At 49.0% G+C, this 19,739-nt stretch overlaps 1 protein-coding gene across 5 annotated transcripts in view; it reads right to left on the bottom strand.

Annotated features, from left to right (window-relative positions):
* Window positions 1-19,739, bottom strand: part of LOC139049596 (uncharacterized) — a 279,537-nt gene that overhangs the window by 74,014 nt on the left and 185,784 nt on the right. For all 5 annotated transcript variants that reach the window (XM_070525168.1, XM_070525169.1, XM_070525166.1 and 2 more), the window contains 4 exons: window positions 9,784-10,059; window positions 8,910-9,164; window positions 7,606-7,902; window positions 6,433-6,690 (listed from right to left, as the gene is read on the bottom strand). In XM_070525168.1, the coding sequence (XP_070381269.1) occupies window positions 6,433-6,690; window positions 7,606-7,902; window positions 8,910-9,164; window positions 9,784-10,059 (1,086 nt within the window). The remainder of the gene's footprint in view (window positions 1-6,432; window positions 6,691-7,605; window positions 7,903-8,909; window positions 9,165-9,783; window positions 10,060-19,739) is intronic.

Raw genomic sequence — 19,739 nt, 5'->3', positions numbered from 1 at the left:
AATAAGCTCGCACTCCTGATTGGGTGACGCTAGCTAGCAGAGGACTCTGTCGCAGACGATGCTGTACGCCGCGGAGCGATACAGTGGCACGGTGGGCAAGCTGGCACTCCTGATTGGCTCCAGCCTCTACAACGCTGTACGCTTTTTACTGACGCTTGCAATGGAAAAGCGCCGTGAATACGTCCTAACAATGGCGCGATGCGTGCCTGCGCCGGTCCTCTGCTTATTTCGAGCTGCGCGTGCTCTCGTGGGAGACAAAAGGGCTCCCCGAAGCCATTTCCCGCACCGAAAAAGTAAGGACCGCCCCTCGACCAAGCTTTTCAACTCGGCAATTGAAGGGACCTCTCTGTTCGCTTTCAACGAGTGAGGGCGCTTTTTGTCTCAGCCTTTCAGAGGCCATTACTAGCACATAAAATAAAGATCATTACGCTCGTTGCGAAATCATTATTATAAAGTTAATTTGTCCCACGCAACGAGGCCGACTGCTTTCTCAATTCAGCGGCCGTGTTCGCGCTGACGAAAGCACCGATACCATATTTAAAAGGATTGCTTAACAATCATGCACTCGCATCGCTCACAAAACACTGGAAGTGTATGCGATGAATGAAATCAGGCGACCTTGCAGAAGTATCCAAATGGGCTTGTGAAAAGCGATGGTACGTGAAACGCAAAGGCAGCATTTGCGCACTGTAATGGTCCTGGTACAACGGGCAAAAGCAACGACTGTTACAAAAGCTACGGATTAATATCACGGACTGACACGACGTAGACAGAGGCGCTTTGATCATAAGCATTCGTTTTCATTTAGTCACAGCCGCTGGAACGAATGACAGCTGAAAAACGGCTATTTCAATCGAGAAAAGAAATTGCGGACACGATCTATTCTTAGTAGGAACGTAACAAGACGGCACTTCTTAAAGGGCGTCCGGTTTCTAAGGCATGGATACGTTGATTGGGCCTAATCACTACTGAAGCTGAAGGGGAAAACAAAAACTTTTTTTTTTCAGTTTCAACAGGCAGTGTTGCCCTGCTACTGGCACAATCAGTGATGTGATAGTGGGGTGCATGGTCATTTGAATAGGGGCTGACACCAGTCTTCTACAGCATAACCTTTACAGCGAAGCTGTATATGGCTACCCTCCGGAGAAAACGTGGCGGTGAACAGAAAACGCCTAGCGGCAAAGCCAACTTTCTCCCGAATGCTCTGTAGCTCTCCATCTAATGTACGTATCTTGAGAAAATGTCTCACTGAAATTGGCCACTAAGACGTCTCTGTATTACACAAAGTTTCATTTACTTGTCATAATTAGTTCACAGTGAAGTTGTAAACGTTGCAGAATTCCCGTCTGCTGTCAATACATGGGCATCTACGGCGGGAGTATGGCTACAGAAAACGGCTGCAACTCTTGTTTTAACGAAACTATCCCGAAACAAATTATATTACAATTAGCCGCTAGGACGACTCTGACATCACGCCGAGTTTCATTTACTTTTCGTAACTGCATAGTTCACAGTGAAGTTGCAAATATTGTGGAATTCCCATCTGGTGTCAATACATGGGCTTCTACCGGAAGGGAAACGGATAGCCCCATACTTATCCACTAGAATAGTCCTCTAGACTTTCCTAGTTTCATTCAGCTGATTAGTTAGGAAGTATGCTCAATCGCGAATTACAAACAAACATGTTGTGTTGCGTGTGCTCCTTTGGACTGCGTCGAAGTCAACGCCTATCGTAGCTCGTGTCGAGGCTCGGCTTAACGGCCACCTGCGTCTAAACGGCGCTCCGTCGCAGCAGCGTCAACAACAGCTGCGTCTTTAAGAGCGGCGTTGTAAAACACATTCGGCAGTAGCTCCGTATACGTATGGGGTAGTGCGTGACGTAGCGCGCGCCTCACATTTCTTTGTATTTCGCATAAATAACATATACATAATTATATTTATAGTTACATACCAGCAAAACTCTATACCAACATAATAAATACCACCATAGCAGCATCGCTGGTCAACCACCTTAACAGGGTGGAATTGCTCCTGAATTTTTTTTTTCGGTACCACGATTTGCTGTTTGACTTGATCGTGCGTGTAGGAAGAACATGGTGCAATTTCCTGCGACATGTGAAAAGAAAATTAAAGTGTAGAGTTTTACGTTGAGAAACCACTATTTCATTATGAGGCACGCGGTAGTGAGGGACCCCGGATGGATTTCGACCACCTGGGGTTCTTTAACATGCACCCGATGCGCGGGCGTTTCTGCATTTCACCTCCATCGAAATGCGGCCGCACCGCCACGGCCGGGATTCGATCCCACGCCCTCAGGCTTATAGTAGCGCAACGCCTTAGCCAGTACGCCACCACGGCTGGTTACCATATCTGAAATATAGCAACACATGAGGCAGCCGAATATTCCAATAGAATCTTTTCTATTCGATTCGTATTTGACTTGAGAATCCCCTAGTGTAAATTTTCGAATATTCGTTTCTGTTGAAGTACGAGGTGGTATAAAAAAATTTGGAGACTGGCTGTGTTTCGAAGTACTTAATGTATATACAATCAAACACCTTTATAACGAAGTGCTCGGCACTTCCAAAATTCTTCGTTATTCAGGTTACTTCGTTGCAAGGGCCGCGCACCCTACCGCTCACACGAGAGCAATCTAAGCATGTTCAATAAAAAGAAAGGAATACATACTTTTATACGCGAATGTAAGAGAGACTAAGTGATACAAGGCAACGAGCTTTTTTGCACACAATTTGACAGAAGGTTCGAACTGCAGCCAAGTTTATTGCAACGATGTTCACAACGCGCCCCGCGGCGAAACGAAGGATCTACGCACAGTGCAGCTGCAGATCGTCGAATGCCACCATCGCCTAGGCTGCCGTCAAAAATTCTTCTTTCGTATACAGTAGCTTCGGCACTGTTGCTTTCCTTAGAATCCTCGTTCTAGTCCTCCCCCCCGCCCCCCCCCCCCCTGCCTAAGGGTGGTGATTCTCGAAAAATGACGCCTCTCGCAATGGCCTTTCAAACGAGGCTCGGCTGATACACAAAGTTGTTAGCGCCTCGACGGCCACTCGTATCATCCACGAAGAAGGCAAGGCAAATAAGTGCTGTCATGCAAGAAAGAAAGAAAGAAAGGAAGGAAGAAAGAAAGAAACAAATCAAAGAAAGAAGGAGTGAAAGAAAAAGAAAAAAGGAACTAAAGAAGGAAGGAAAGAAGAATGAAAAGCAAGAAAGGAAAGAAATAAAGGAAGAGAAGGAAAGAATGAAAGAAGGAAAGCACTGGTGCCCGGAAGCCCGTCCTCCACGCTGGCCAGAGGGAAGTCGGGAACCTTCCGAACCGTTAAGCAGCTGCGAGAGACGATGTTGTCGTTGCTTGCAATGTCACAATTTTTGCCATCGAAGAATAAGGAGCAGAGTACGGGCCGTTTGCTCCCTACCTGCATTTTACGCCTCGTTTTCCCGCGGACGTCCATCAAAGTCTCCTTCCTGTATACGCCGTTCTTCGGCAACGCCGGGCTACCTTTTGCACTTTTTCCCTGCAAGGCTATCAGGATCTCGGGTTCGTAAGACGGTTCTCGGTACGGCGAAAAGAAACGTAACCGAGAAAATGGGGCGATACGTTAAGGGCAAGCAGCGAGTGATAGGTTTCCCGCTTTGCTTAGTGCGTACAATGCAGTTAAAAGCCAAAAAAAGATCCTCGAGATATAACGACGGGAAGAAAAAACTCAAGAGCCCGCCTTTCACCCCAGACGCTAGCGTTTCCGTAGCCATCATGGTATGGCTGTTTCTACAGCGTCTGTTTCCCCTATCGAGAGACCATTTCACCGACCGCTCTTGCCCTCATGCTTTCTCCTAAGGCCTGTTAAGCAGGGTTGACAGACGGTGTCAGGCATCGTAGCTTCGCTCTAACCTAGCAGTCACACGGGCGGTAACGTGGTTATCCTTAGATCTCCGGCACACGTGGAGACAAACTACCTGCCTTTTGCGTTACCCTTCTTCTCGATTCACAAAGACGTGGTTGAAGCGATCGCTTCGTGAAATGGGTTCAGTTCACTTGTTACCGGTTGGTTAGAACCGGTCCCGGGGTTATGTCAAAGTACAAGTTAGCTCGCGTTTGGTGTGCTACTTGAAGTAGGTCGTAGCTGCTCTATAGTGAAGTACAAGAATAAAAAAAAAACAGAGAGAGAAGCGAGAAAAAGAACACACAATCGCGTATGAGAGAAGCAATTACTTTACCCAAGGAAGTTGCCGCGGCCTACTTTTTGTTGTCAAAGCGCACATCCACATTCCAAGCTAGCACGCAAGAGTCTGCGTAACTGATTTCAATTACGGACGCGCCCCTGCGTAACTGCAAGTTAGAGAAGACGGTCAATTATTTTTATGTTACAGGTGAAAAGACTAGGGTGAGTCATGCAAGACAATGAAAGTCGAGGAAACTGAAGCTGCTTGGGATGAGCCATACGGAAGACTCTTATAGTTCCCGATATTCTATCTTGAGTCTCCTCTGTAGGAAATTATCGTAGAAATGTCGGTGTAGCTATTCTGAGGTCTATAATTGAATCGGGCCGATTTCTTTGCTAAACTTCTAAATCTTAATTTTTAAAACTTCACCTTTTTCTTTATCGATTCAAAATTTCTAATGAGTTTCTTTTTAGACTAGACTAGTTTCCTAACTCGCCCGATCCTTGGTCAATCCCCCACACTGGGAACGAACCACTCGTAGAGGAAAGCCGACCAACCAACCAACTAGACTGATGAAAGTGCCTGAAGAAAGTAAGATATGTTTTACCCTGGCGCGTTGGTGTATTGGTGTAAATATTGGTGGCAGCGGCGGGATTCGGACTTACGCCCTCGAAGTGAGTAATAGAAGTGAATTTAAATTGAGCGCCAAAAGCACAAATAGCAGAACTGTATGCAGATTGGCAAGTATACATCTGTGAGGCAGTTACCGGTCAAGTATACCAGGCTTACCATGCCTGCTGACACCAACATGAAAAGAGTTATTATACTAACACTAAAAGCAAAGCTTGGCGACAAAGATAGCAACCACAGAAAATGCCGACATGTTGCTACGTCATATTCGTAGCGAATAAGATAATCTAAACATAATGCAAAAATAAGCTTTTACACATAGCCTTTACGCATGGAGAACGTGTAAAGTGAATTGGCTATTGCAGGCCTGAGCTATTGCAGACCTGAGAATGGGCTATTGCAGCTAATGCAGGGACGCATTCTCAGGCGCCTGAGCTAAATGTCGTCACCATATTGAGTAGACTAATTAGCCAAATAACCGAGGCTCGTGATCGCGCTGATTGCGCATCCTGCGTGCATCAACAGCACCTAGATAGCAGAAGATTTGTTCACTCCCATACATGACATCATGCTACAAGCCCGACTGCCACAGAATCTAATGGATATGCTCCCGAGTAAGCCGCGGTGATTTTGGCGTCACCGCTTTCATCACGCCAGCCTAGGCAATGGAAATTTCGGGCCAGTAGCGTGACGACACGGATCGGAGTGAACAAGCCTTGTGCTATCTATGCGGTGTTGCTTGAATCGCGCCTCGTCGTGCGCGCCTACGCTCCTGCACAGAGCGGCAACATTTCAATGCATGGGCGCTATGCGCAGCTTTTCCTGTAGAGTTCGCTATATTAACGCTATGGCCAACACCCCACCGTGAGGACCCCATCGGTCGCCTCTCTAGCGGTGTAAGGTTGTGCGGGTCAGGGCGAGGTGTCTATTAAAAGACGGGTTTCAAAAGGCACAAAGGGCCTGTCTGCTCAAAAAAGAACGCCACCACTTTCATTGCGTCCCGTACGGGCGTTGCTTGTAGCGTCCCCCTGTCATGTGGCAAGTGCTGCGCTGGCCAGATTGAGCGCAACGTAAACGACAAACAGGGAACATCGTGCCCATAGTGCGGGCATTAGCGGGATCAGGCCGCTTAGCAGACCTCTGTAAGCGATGCGAGTGCAGACCTCTGTTTCATAGCACACCAGGTATGGGAAAGTACAGAGACCAAAGATGCAGATTGATCCTCAAAGCCGAGAACAGAAAAGAAACAGTCCGATAAATGTATTATTAGGACTGCCTCTATCGCATTGACAATGAAACAGTGTGACTATCTGCGTCGAAACTTGCGTAATGAACATCTGTGACGAGTGGCTTGACGCATGCGCCACGATTCTAGTTCTCCCTTGTGCAACGGCGTGCCACGTGGGTGTATGCTCCGGTATTAAAATCAGTTGAAGACCAGCGTCCTCTCTCTCCCGTTCATTTTTACTCTCAGATTTCTCGCGTTTCTTCAGAAGTGCTGGAAATGCATCAGTAATCGGAAATCCAACTAGCCCAGCTTTCTGCCATGAGCTCGTAAAAAAAGAGTTACAGGAGAAGTAGGCACTGATCCGAGATACGCACAGTCACCGCCGCGAGACTCACCATCGAAGCATGCCCCGAGCTCGACGAGGTCGGTGCCAGGCAGCCGGAGCGTGGCGCCCTTGGGAGCCGACTTGCGCGTGTGGTGGCTGAGGAAGCAGGTCTGCGTGTCGTGCTCGAAGCTGAACGAGCGGCAGACGAAGTCGACGCTGTTGAGGCACCGCTGCAGGCAGTCCTCCTGCGACATGGTGCCGATGACGAGGTCCGCGAGCACCAGCTCCTGGTCCCGGTACTTCTTCGTGCTGCAGAAACCTCGCACCTCTGCGACAGAAAGTTCGCGAGAGACGCGGAGAAAAACGTCAGCGTTGCCCCTTCGCCACCGTCCTTCTCTTTCCACGAGGTCCTCAGTATCCGCGAGCAGTGTGACGGTAACTATAGTACAACGCTCGGAACCTATTTCTTACTCTAACCCTAAGCCGTGCAACGCGACGAAGACGACGTAGAGGCACAAATAATCGAGAGGCACGCGCATTCGCTAGGAACTGCTCGATTCCCAAACTGGAATAATATATATATGCACTCAAATCGATATGACCTGACGTGACAAGTCGACATGGCAGAATAATAGGAAAGCGACAACTAAACGATGTCAGCAACAAACGGCAACAAACCGACCGTGCAGGGTCTGAGTTGACATGCGATTTTATCAAGTAGATGTCGAGACAAGGACATGCTTAAATTTTAAAGAAAGAAACAACGAGCATTCCCTACACGTGTGCACGTTTAACAAAGTGTCATCAGCTATATATAGCACTCACTGTCTTCCTCTACCTCTTACCATACGCCACTCATTTGCGCCTATAATAGCAGGCTAGAGACACTATAGTACGTGTCGTCATAGCTATGCATTAGCGCACGAAGCAGGTTCACCTGGTCGCAGATGCCACAGAAGCACTGAACAGGCAATGGCTAACCCGTAACGGCGAACCCGTAACACAGTTAATCCATAACTGTGTTTGTTTGTTGTTGTTTAATTTATGCGGATTCAACATAAATCTTGGAATCTATGTCAAGCGAAGTTTTCGTGCAGCCGAAATGAACTGCTACAAATAAATTTCCCTATCTAATTCCTACGTCTTTGGCGTAAGAATGACAGCATCACTTGGATGCCACTCACTGACCTCATCCTCCCCTCTCACTCCCTCCCCCCGTTCTCTCCTTTCTTCGCTCTCTTACCTCGGACGCAGTTGTTCTCGAAGTAGTCGACGACAAACTTGGAGTCCTCCAGCTTCGCCTCGCCCGAGGTGCCCGTGAAGCGCGAGTGCGGGCTGAGGCGGCACTCGCTCAGCTGGTAGTTGAACTCGGCCGAGTGGCACACGAAGTCGCGGTGGGCCAGGCACGCCGCCTGGCACTCCTCGCGGGTGTTGGCCTCCACGCTGACCTTGGGCGACGACCCCGAGCTCCCGCCGGCCACGACCAGCTCCTTGCCCGGAACGCGCTCGAACGCCCAGTGCTTGTCGCACACGCTGCCCGCTGCAGCGAACGATTCCGTAGACAATTCGGTGAGTGCGTCAGTGATGTAGGCAGTGAATCAGCCAGTGAGTCGCAATATGAATCGATATACAAGCGATTCAACAATGAATGAATGAATGAATGAATGAATGAATGAATGAATGAATGAATGAATGAATGAATGAATGAATGAATGAACCAATGAATGAATCACTCGGCAAATCAAAAAATTCATTAAAAATTAAATTATGGAGTTTTACGTGCCAACACCTTTTCTTTCTAATAAACAAAATTGATTAAAAACCAATTTCTGATTATGAGCCACGCCGTAGTGGAGTGCTCCGGAAATTTCGACCACCTGGGGTTCTTTAACGTGCACTTAAATCTAAGCCCACCTGTGTTTTCACATTTTGCCCGGGATTTGATCCCTCGACTTCGTGATCAGCAGCCAAACACCGCGGCCACTGAGCAACCACGGCGGGTCCAAAGAACTAATTAATCGATGCCGGAGTGTAAGCACACTGTAGAACACTGGGAACCCTCGCGCGTATATCCCCTCCATTGAAGCAGCGAAGCATGCCAAGAAAAACACGAGGCCTTGGGACTATCCACCGAAACAGAGGGACTTCACAACTCGTCACCCTCTAACAATAATGTCTGCCGGGTGATGTGATTTGTTCTGCCGTGCCGTGCCTTCCCTTCTTTCTTTCCTTCTATCTAAGCGGGCGGGCGTGGCGTCTCTCTCAAGAGGCCATTGCTAGCCTGTTTCCCTGCTCTTCATGCGATTCATGTATGTATCCAAGCAACAAAAACGACAGTATACTGCGTTGGTGCCGATTTCGATGCCGGAGAAGGCATTCTGTCTCTCTTCTGTTTTTATTTACCCCGTTGTTTTTAATCTGGCGAAGCAACGGCGCGAGTTGCATCACGCCCTCCAATAGCATCGGACGACCGTATACACCCGCACCCTGGCACAACTTCCGCCAACGAAGAAGTGGGTAGCACCGGCGTCAGGCCCGCGGGCTTACCCGAGATGCAGGCCTTCTCGAAGTAGTTCATCTGCGGGTTGCGCTTGACGTTCGTGTCGATGCCCGTGCGCAGCGTGTCCGAGTGAGCGTGGCACATCCGGCGCCGGTAGTCGTACGACACCGAGCGGCACTTGGCGTCGCCGCGGCACAGCGCCAGGCACTCGTGCGCCGACGACACCTGAGACGAGCGCAGGGGCCGGTCCGTCATGTAGCGTCCGGAGACGAGCTCGAACTTGACGTCCTCGTCGTCGCAGGCTGCGAGAGAGAGAACAGAAAGCCGCGCGCGCGCTTTTTGCACAGCCTTTCAAGTCGGCGGCCGTATAACGCACGCTTCTACGACGACCGTCTAGGATTAGAGATGGCGCCTTTAGTTCCTTTAACAGTGGCTAATCTTAGTGCGTCCGGTATTCCGGCAAGCGCGGGCGGTTTGCCGGATGAGCGGGGGCGTAAACGTGAGCGGCCAGGTTGGTGGCGCCGGCTGGTGGTGCAAAGCTCAACCACCTAGACACAGAACCAATTACTATATTATTCTAGCGAATCGCGAACACAATTACGCCGCTGCCAAAAAAGCCGAAGCAGAAAAAAGTAGGTTACTGCAATTTTAGTTTTGTGTTTGTCTGTTTGAGCTCTACAACACCAGGTGACTGCACCCCTCCGGCAGCTTACGTTTATGCCCCGGACCATCCGGCAATCCGCCGAAACCGCCCCCGCTTGCCGGAATAACGGGCACGCTAAACGTCTCTATTATCAAATGCAGTGAAGTTGTTAAGAAATATAATGCAACGGTTTTCGTGCGGCGGCGTCGCCGGTGTCAAGTTGCAAATGCAAGCGCCGGATTCGCACAAAACGACGCCTGCTGCAGCGGGCGGCTCACCGTCGAGGTTCCTGGCGATCTCGTAGTAGTTGAGGCTGTGCGACGGCTCGAAGCTGCCCGGGTTTTGCAGCAGGCCGGCCCGGTTCTGGTGCGTGAGTCCGCAGTAGGTCTGCTGCTGCGCCCGGCGGCCGAACAGGAACGAGCGGCACGGGAAGAGCGCGTTGCGCAGGCACGACTCGCCGCACTCGCTGACCGACAGGCCCCGGTACTCGACCAGGCTGTACGGGTGCTCCACGTTGCCCAGCAGCAGGATCTCCGCCGTGTGGCCGCCGCTCACTGCGACAGAGTCAGTCAGTCAGTCAGTCAGTCAGTCAGTCAGTCAGTCAGTCAGTCAGTCAGTCAGTCAGTCAGTCAGTCAGTCAGTCAGTCAGTCAGTCAGTCAGTCAGTCAGTCAGTCAGTCACTCACTCAATCAATCACTCAATCAAACTGCTACGTGGTCTGTAAATCTTTATGTTCCTGGAAACATTCAACCAATTGACTATTCAGCCACCCATTCGTTCGTTCATTCATTCTTTCATCCAGCTGGTCAATCAATCAACCAGTCAGTCAGTGAATCAATCAGCCAATCAATCAATGGATCAGTCAATCAATCAATCAATCCATCAATCAGTATTCTCATCGCAAGAAATCAGCTCCCCACGCTGAAAAAAGAGATAATTTGAAGATGAATCGCTATTTCGTTCTTTCATACGCTTCTACAGACACCCCTACCAGCCGGCGAGTTTATCACCTTTCTCACCATCATCTTCCATAGATTTTCGAGCGAATCAACCATTTATGCGCCATTATAAAGAGTAAACCGTTTTATCAGTCAATAGTTGTTTCTTTTGTTTGTGATTAATTAATTCCGGCAGCCAGCCAGCCAATAATTAAGCCAGTTAATAAATCAGCCAGCCGTCCAGTCTTAATTTCATTCGTCCATTTATGTAGCGTAAATCTAGCGAGTCGACCAGTTAATAACTTATTCGTTCTTTGTGCTGGAGCCAGCCAGTAATTTAATGAAGGCATTATTAAGCAGAAAAATCAGTCAATCCGTCAACCGTCGACTGCAGTAGTAAAGTGGCGAACCTTTAACGACCGAAATCAGTCACGTAACTAGTTATTCAAACAATCAAGTTAACGCGCCATGCTACCACAGAAAAATAAAACCAAAGAAAGAAGCTCGCTGTCTGACAAAGCAAAAGGAAAAAATGTGACCCATAAAGGAGAGAGAGAGAGAGAGAGAGAAGGGAAGACGGAAAGGCAGGGAGGTTAACTAGACTGAGTCCAGTTTGCTACCCTACGCGTGGGGAGGGGAATGGGGAGTGAAAGAGAAAGAGAGAGAACTTAAGTGTATAGCATAGTGAAATATGTGCCCTGAATCGGAGGGAAATGGGTCAGTGCACACCCCTACAAAGCGCAGAAAAAAACCGAAAGTAACAGCGCTTGTCGGTAAGAAATGCAGCCGCTGGCCCGCCTCTCATCCACAAGCATTGGAAACGACGAGATATAGATATATGTATATGCGGCGAAGAAGAGATTTCGAATGACTTTACCAACGCCATTCAGAATTCAGTGCCGCGAATTCACGCTTTCCGGAAGCAGCGCGGAAACCGGGAGGAGCCCGTGTTTTTCATCACAACGACCGCGCAGAGATTTCGTTCAATTCAAACCCAACCAGAGAGAGAGAGAGAATGTAATGAAGAAAGCGCAGCGGAAGGATTCAGCACGTCGCGCTGCTCGCCTCCGAGTTTTTTTTTTTTTTCCACGTCGGTTCCAACAGCGGTATTCATCGACAGAATGAATGACAGAACGGCGCGGCGTACAAAAATACATCGGGACGAGTAACGGGTTTTCTGCGCAGTCTCTTGCCTACCCCGCCCCCTAACACGGCATTGAGGCGCGGGAGACTCGGGATGGCTCTAAAGGGACAACCAGCGAACCCTGAGAGATGCCTACAGTCCCACCAACTCTGTACAATATCCGCGAAAACTTACACTGGTCGCGTCCGCCAATAATCGGGGGAGCCAGCGACAGCCGCGTGGGTTAGCGAAAGTGCGCATTTGAACTGTCTTTAAGCCCATGAATTTCTGTATTATACTTATACAATTTTGTAAAAGTTCAATTCTTCTTTCTTTCCTTTCCTTTCCTTACCTCTCCCCCCCCCCCTCTTGGGCGCATTCCGTTTAGCATTTATTCGCCATTTGGCTGCACTAAGTCTTCCGTTGAATGTAAAGCCCTTGCGTGTAGTCCATTCTTGTCAAGCCCCCAAGTCCGTACTTCGCGCTGCAACATCACGTAACGCAGCGAGGAGGGCTTGCACAGCGGTAATCCTTCCGTGATCTCTCAATCCAGCCGGTTTCGCAAACGAGGGGATCAGCGACGAACAGATGAAGGATGAGGATTTCTCCACTGCTTTGAAACCTCCGTCGTTCTTAATTTTGCGCTGAGAGGTTAATAATTAGACGAGAAAGACGAAAGTCAAATTTTGGTTTTTAGAATTTTCTCGCCGAAACACCGGTACAGTCAGTGTGGTGACGTCGTGGCTGTCGAAGTAAATTATCGTATTTTGGCCATAGTGGCTCCGTGAAAGTTCCTGAAACCTGATAAATCTAAGATAAGTCTTCAGCCCTTTTAGATTGCAGTATAGTCCACCTTTGCCGATAAATAAATTAGCTAGGCAATTACAGACACAGTCAAAATTCATGACGTCACAACAAGCTGGTGCGGGAACCTCCAGCCGGCGTCGCAACCCGTCTTTCGTTTCTGCGTCCTTTCTGGCTTATTATGACTGCTGGCGCATTAAGAGTGACATTCTTATTCCTTGTGCAAAGTTTTGCGCGCACTGAACGAAGACAAGAAAAGGGCACAAAGACCAGAGCAGACTGACAACTTGATGTCAGTTTGCGCTACTCGTTGTGTCCTTTTCTTGTGTTCGTTTAGCGTGCGCAAAACTTTGCACAATGAAGTCAGACCAACTAGCCCGCCTTTAATTATGTCTTATTGCAGTGACATCCTTAGTATATTGTGTAGGCATAATTTGCTAAAACACCCCAAATGATTCTTTAATGCGTAATCATTCTTTGGCAAGTACCCCAGCAAGATCTGCCTGTCCCCTGACGCCTCATAACTGCAAACTAAATGCATAATTGGTCAACTTAACAGATGTAGTAGTTATACTAGTGTAATAGTAGTTGATTGGCAGCGTTAAAAAAAGCGTCTAACTAGGATTCGAATCATGGACCGCAGCGCCGCAGGGCCGTCTGTGAGCCACATAAAATAATAATAATAATAATAATAATAATAATAATAATAATAATAATAATAATAATAATAATAATAATAATAATAATATTATTATTATTATTATTATTATTATTATTATTATTATTATTATTAAAGCTGCTTACGTCGCCGCGTCAAGGTCATAACAATAAAAGGAAAATAAAGAAGTTAAGGCATGTAATCGTTATAGTAGTGGATGATTGGTCGTTAGAAAAAAAAACACTGGCTGTGACGACGTTTCGGCTCAGCTGATACAGTATATATGCAAAGTAATTGCGCAGTAAGTCAACAGATGTCATCGTTATATTAGTGCAATAGGAGGTGGTTGGTAGCAATGGCTGGACATGCCTAAGCTAGCTAATCAAGCAAGCAAAAGCGGAGTAGCAGCCGATCCAAAGAATGCTCACGCAATTCAAGCAATTCTCGGAACTTCTATAGCATTTTTTTTTATTTCTTTCCTGTCTACCCACAAATGAATACTCGGACAACAATTGGTACCAACACGACAATCCTAAACAAGCTCTTAATATCGGGCATCTTACGACAAAATGGTAAAATTTCACAGGTCAGTGTAAAGTTAACATGGGCGGTGGCATTCGCCACAATGCACGGATTCGGCAAGACGGCAGTTGCCTATTTTGGACAGAATGCAGATGGCACGCTTTCTGTAGAGCTAGTCTCGTCGCATTCGAGCGCGAGCGGAGAGAGAGAGAGAGAGAGAGAGAGAGAGAAGACGAGAGGCCAATAAAGTAGTGCGGCTTGAGAAACATCAGGAATAAAGATATCCGTCGGTGATGACACGCTTTCTACATCAAACCATTTCGCCGTTCCCCGGCGAGAGAAAAGAGCCGAGGCAACAAAAGGCGCTTTGGGCGGTGATTTATAACGTTCTCCCTGTTCCTGAATGGGCCTTGGGCGAAAGAACAGGCTTGCCTTGTATGTGTTGCAGCGGCGTGTCACTGCATTCTTCTTTCTTTCTTTTTTTAAACCTTTCTCAACAATTTTGCCAACGTTTCTCCCGCACTTTCCTGACGCTCTTGCATAGAGGCGATTCGCGTTTGTGCCGAAGATGTAATAAAAGGCAGGGGAGAAATCTGTGAAACGAACCACATGGTAACTCCTCCCTCGCTTTTCCTTTTTTTTTTCGTTCTTTTTGCTAGCAGATTCTGGAAGCATGACTATTTTTGCTGCGTTCATGCCATTGCACAACGCATTTGGGTGGCCACGGCCTGAAGCGAGCCTTGGCTTTCCCGTTGACGAAATGTAGAGAGAGGCGTTCATCGTGACAGGAATGCTGGGAAGATAGGTGGACGTTTACTTTGGTTTCATGTGCGTTCAGTGGACTGCGTTTTTTTCTTTCTATTCTTTTCTTTTCCTAAAGTAAAAGTTCAACTTTTAGGACGACTTCGCCGGTATGACGTGGTGCCGCTGGTTCCTTCAGCAAGGATATAAAGTGAATGTCGGTGCACGTGGCATTGGAACACACGGGAGGAGCAACACGGGGCGAAGTGACGGGACAATGCAACGTTATTTTTTTCGAACACCGTAAGAAAACGTTTCTTATCTGTAGACAGCGCAAGCGAGAGCGGCGTATTATTCCACTGCATGCGTTAGGGAGCCAGCAATCTTGCATGAAAGGTAGCAGGTATTATACCAGCTACCATTTGTATAATTTCTTGGTACAATTTTTTTTTGCTACTTCACACAGTCGTTCTGTTTAATTTATCGCGTTATTTATATTGTTAGATATTTGTTCTTTCATGTTTACTCGCTAACAATGTATAATTTCATCGTACTCCTTTTTTTTTTTGCTAATTCCCTGTATCCTACCCTAACGCAATACTCCTTCGGGAGCCTGTGAAGTAACTGAATAAATAAATAAATAAATAAATAAATAAATAAATAAATAAATAAATAAAAGGTCGGTCGCTCTCTCCTGCGGATCGCGAGGCTCCTTCTCTCTTGCTGCCGTCGATGACGTCATAGCAGGGATGGCGACCAATAGCTGCCAACCACTGGGGGATTGTTCGTGACCATGAGTCACTCCTGAGCGAAATTTCGGGCACGCGTTCGACCACTTAAAACCTTCTGGCAAACGGAAAAGCCGTGATGCTAACGCATTTCCCGCCCGCGACGTTGTCACCTTTCCTTTCCTTTCCTCCGAGTGGAGCGGACGCGCTTCGCATGGGCTGCTGCTTTTATCGCGAGTTATTGCGGTTAACCTTAATCAACCTTCACGATTTTGTGCCACTGAACTCAACAAGGCAATCGGCATCGAAAGTCGCCAGAATTACCACGGTGAGTGGATTTGTTTACCTTGACGCACCGAGCAACGAGCACCTCGACATATTCGAACACCGTTCTTCGAACGCCGCACGCGCCCCAGGAGCGGGCCCGCATGGCCTCGCGAGCACCTAGAATGGCAGGGGAAACGAACGGCAGTGCTCACGAAATGGACATAGAGAACAATAGCCAAGACTCCACAGCGGTCCAGAGCAACATGGAATTCGATGAGAACAGCGGCAAGACGCTGAGTCAAGCTGGCCCATGGTTCCAAGCAATCAAGGCAAGAAAAACCAGAAGGCGCCGAACGAGGACCGCATACAAGAGGGAGGAAAGCAAGGAAACCCCCAGAACCAGCAAGGAGGACTGAACGCGAGGAGCAACCCGAGAGTAGAAGCAAGCATGCAAGCCACCAGCAACCACCAACGGCAGCAAGATCAGGGAAGCCGAACCAACGGCAAGCCACCGCCGCGACGCGTGACGCCGCCGCTGCCAGAGAATGATTACAAGGTGGTATACCGACCAAGAACCGGCTTGAAACTGTCCAGCTGGCCGGACGAGAAGATCACCGAAGGACTTGCAAGGGCAAGTGGTTCCCCTTTCAAAGAGAGAGAGAGAGAGAGAAGGGAAGACGGAAAGGCAGGGAGGTTAACCAGACTGAGTCCAGTTTGCTACCCTACGCGTGGGGAGGGGAATGGGGAGTGAAAGAGAAAGAGAGAGAACTTAAGTGTAGGTTGTCTATAGTCGGGCACTCAAGTCCGTTGCCTTCAGGTAGCGAAAAAGCGCTCTAACTGCTTTCTGGGCCAATGAGCTGTGAGGCCAGGCTCCCAAGATCTTCGCTTCCGTGAATGGCCTGTCATCCAGTCTATTTAATGCACACTGGAGAGTCTCACGTTGGTTATCGAAGCGAGAACAGTGGCACAGAAGGTGACTGATGGTCTCTTCACACTTGCACTTAGCGCACATTGGTGAATCCGCCATTCCAATGCGGTAGCTGTAGGAGTTGGTGAATGCTACTCCTACCCACAGCCGACACAGCAGTGTTGCGTCACGTCGTGGAAGGTTCGCTGGTAATGTAAGTTTTAGTGATGGGTCGAGACTGTGTAAACGACACTTAGAGTTCTGTGGTGTATGCCAGCAACCTAACGTGATTGCACGAGCAAGACTGCGAAGCTCTCTTGCAGCGTCGACTCTGGATAAAGGTATAAGGACTGTCGGTGAGCCAGCCTGGGCACGTCGGGCAGCGTCATCGGCGAGGTGATTACCAACGATGCCACAGTGTCCCGGCAGCCACTGAAATATGATGTCATGTCCTCGTTCAGATGCGCAATGGCAGGTTTCGTTGATTTGTGACACCAGCTGTTCATAATTGCCACGTCGTAAGCTTCGCAAGCTCTGGAGGGCTGCTTTCGAGTCACAAAATATCACAAGAATTTTGCGCGAACGTAACCATCCAAACGCAGTGGAAGCAGAACCTGATAATTGCCAGCACCGCAGACGAGGACTACGCACTGAAACTCGGTTCCATCAACGGCATCGAACTTGGGGCGGCCACATACGAGATGACGCCATACATCAAACCGCTCCCAGGAACAGTACGTGGAGTCGTGCACGGCATCACTGCGTGTACGACGGAGAAACGACTTGCGGAACTGCTGGCAGCCAACAACTGTGGCATCCTGCATGCGAGGATGCTCGGCAAATCCACCTCAGCAGTTATCACCTTCGAAGGTCCGCACATCCCTTTCTATGTGAAGGTGGCCGGCTCGTACACACGTTGCCGCCCATACCGCAGATCGGTACAGTATTGCAAGGCCTGCGGAGAAATCGGCCACCGGCAGGACGTATGCCCCAACCCAGACAAACACATTTGCAACAGGTGCGGGGTGCAGAACCCACAAACAGATCATGATTGCCAGTTGCAGTGCAAACTATGTGGACTACCTCACGAGACGGCAAGCAAGGAGTGCAAGAAAAGGCTCAAGCCAAGACTCCCACCCCTGTACGTGAGGGAGAGAAGTAAATCAAGAGGCCGACAACCACCTATAACAAGGGAGACAAGTTCAAGCTCCTCGGAATATCGAACAAGTAAGCCACAGCAAGAACAGCAGAAGATCAGCTGGGCGGAAGTGATAGCCAGTTCCAAGTCGACAACCGACCCATTTCCCTCACTGCCGACACAAGAGCGAAATTCGAGATACGAGGAAACCATCGCCTCCCTCAGAAGGCAAAACGCCGACCTGATGAAGCGGAATGAAGTGCTCATGAAGCGTCTAGAAGAGCAAGAAGGACGTCAGGAGGAACGGGACAAAAGAGCTCAGGCCAGGGAACAAGCCCTGGAGAGGAAGCTCCAACATCTCATTGAGCAATTGCAAAAACAGCAGACACCGACCATAACGCCAACGCCGCCGAGGGAACATACTCCCCCGATAGAGGACCTAGAATCGGGAATAGAGTACAAGGTGAACAAGGCCCGAACCGAAGACAAGACCGAACTGAGAAATGAATTCCGAGCCGAACTGGCTCGGGCCGTCGACACCATAAGCAAGTCTGTGGCAGCCACCGTCCAAGCAGCCTTACAAACGCTCCGCCAGGAGATCACCCAGATGGGCAACGAGCTCAGCCAACGCATCTCCATCCTAGAAAGGGAAAAAGAGCAGGCAAGGAAAAAGCCAAAATACCCCATCAGAGAAGCCCCGATGAACGAGGCTCTGGGAAGCCAAGATGGCGAATAAAATAGCAAAGAAGAAAGAAGCGACCGAAACCCTCAAAATTTGGCAGTGGAATTGCAGAGGAATAAATCGGAAACGGCAAAATTTACTTCACCTATGCACCCTACACCAACCTGACGTCATCGCGTTACAGGTAACAGAGACAAATAATATTACGATGCGTGGCTACAAAACGCACATTGCCCAAGGAAGGACCCGGACCGCCGTCCTCATCAAGAAGCACTACACGACGCAGCAGCACGAAATCAACCACAGAATCGAGCACACTCTGATTGAGCTGGTTCCTCCCAAGAAAACCCTGCAGAGCCTCTACATCCTGAATGTATACAGTCCTCCGCGCGACACACTAAAGGACTTGGACAAGTTACTGAGAGAAGTGAAGAAAGTCACCGACGGTCAGAAACTTCTCGTGGTGGGCGACTTTAACGCTCCACACGTGGCTTGGGGCTACCGATCAACCAACAAGAAGGGTATGGACGTGCACAACGCGGCACAACACCACCAGCTGACGTTGTGGACCGATCCTCTAATACCAACTAGAATCGGCAACAGTGTCTCCAGAGACACCAGCCCAGACCTGACCTTCACCACTGGCTTCAGGCAAGTCGAGTGGTCGAGACTGGACGAGACTCTGGGCAGCGACCATCATATCATCCAGACCGAAATCATGCACCACAAAACCCCCGTGAGATTAGGTCAAGCCAAAATTACAGACTGGCCTGCTTTCCGCAAAGATGAACACCCCAGCAGCCTAGAGAACATCGAGGAGTGGACCAAGAACGTGATGGACTTGGTTACCAAGTACACAAAGACCATCAAACTCACTGCGGACAATCCCGAAGTCGACCCACACCTACTTCACCTCTGGGAGGCCAGGCGAGGACTTTTGAAGAGATGGAAGAAGCAGAAGAGAAACCGCAAACTCAAGATCCGCATTGCCGCAGTCTCGCGGCAGGCGGAGGAGTATGCTGAAAAACTCGGACGTCAGAACTGGAATCAAGTGTGCGACCAGTTACAGGGAACCCTCAGCACCCGAAAGACCTGGGCCATTTTAAAGACCCTTCTGGCGAAGACGGAATCAAAAACTGTCACGGGGCAACACATACAAAGACTTATACACAACTTCCAGGGAACCGAAGAAGAAGCGCTCGAAGCCATCACTGCGAAATACATCGGAGACGAGCAACAACGGAAGACGCAGCCAGTCATTCACCCGGAGTGCGAGGGGGAACCCAATCCGGATTTAGACCAACCTTTCACCAAGTCGGAGATCGTGGCAACCTTAAGAAATCTCACAAGAAACACGACGCCCGGCAGGGATAAAATTAACAACAAGACCCTCCGTAACCTGGACGACGGGGCGACAGAGAGTTTGCTAAAGTATATCAATGAAAGCTGGGAGACGGGCAGTATACCGGCTTCCTGGAAGCACGCGGACGTAACGATGATCCCGAAACCCGGCAAGCCCATCAACCTACAGAACCTGCGTCCGATCTCTCTTACGTCATGCGCGGGAAAACTCTTCGAGCACATGGTCCACAATCGTCTCTCGCCCTACCTGGAAGAAGGTGGGCACTTCCCGAACACTATGTTCGGTTTCCGGCCTAACCTCTCCACCCAGGACATTCTACTTCAGCTTAAAGAAGAAGTCATCGACGGCCTCAGCACATGCCAC

This window comes from Dermacentor albipictus, chromosome 9 (genome assembly GCF_038994185.2).
Source record: "Dermacentor albipictus isolate Rhodes 1998 colony chromosome 9, USDA_Dalb.pri_finalv2, whole genome shotgun sequence".
Classification (NCBI taxonomy): domain Eukaryota; kingdom Metazoa; phylum Arthropoda; class Arachnida; order Ixodida; family Ixodidae; genus Dermacentor; species Dermacentor albipictus.
This window is presented reverse-complemented; position numbering and strand designations above follow the sequence as displayed.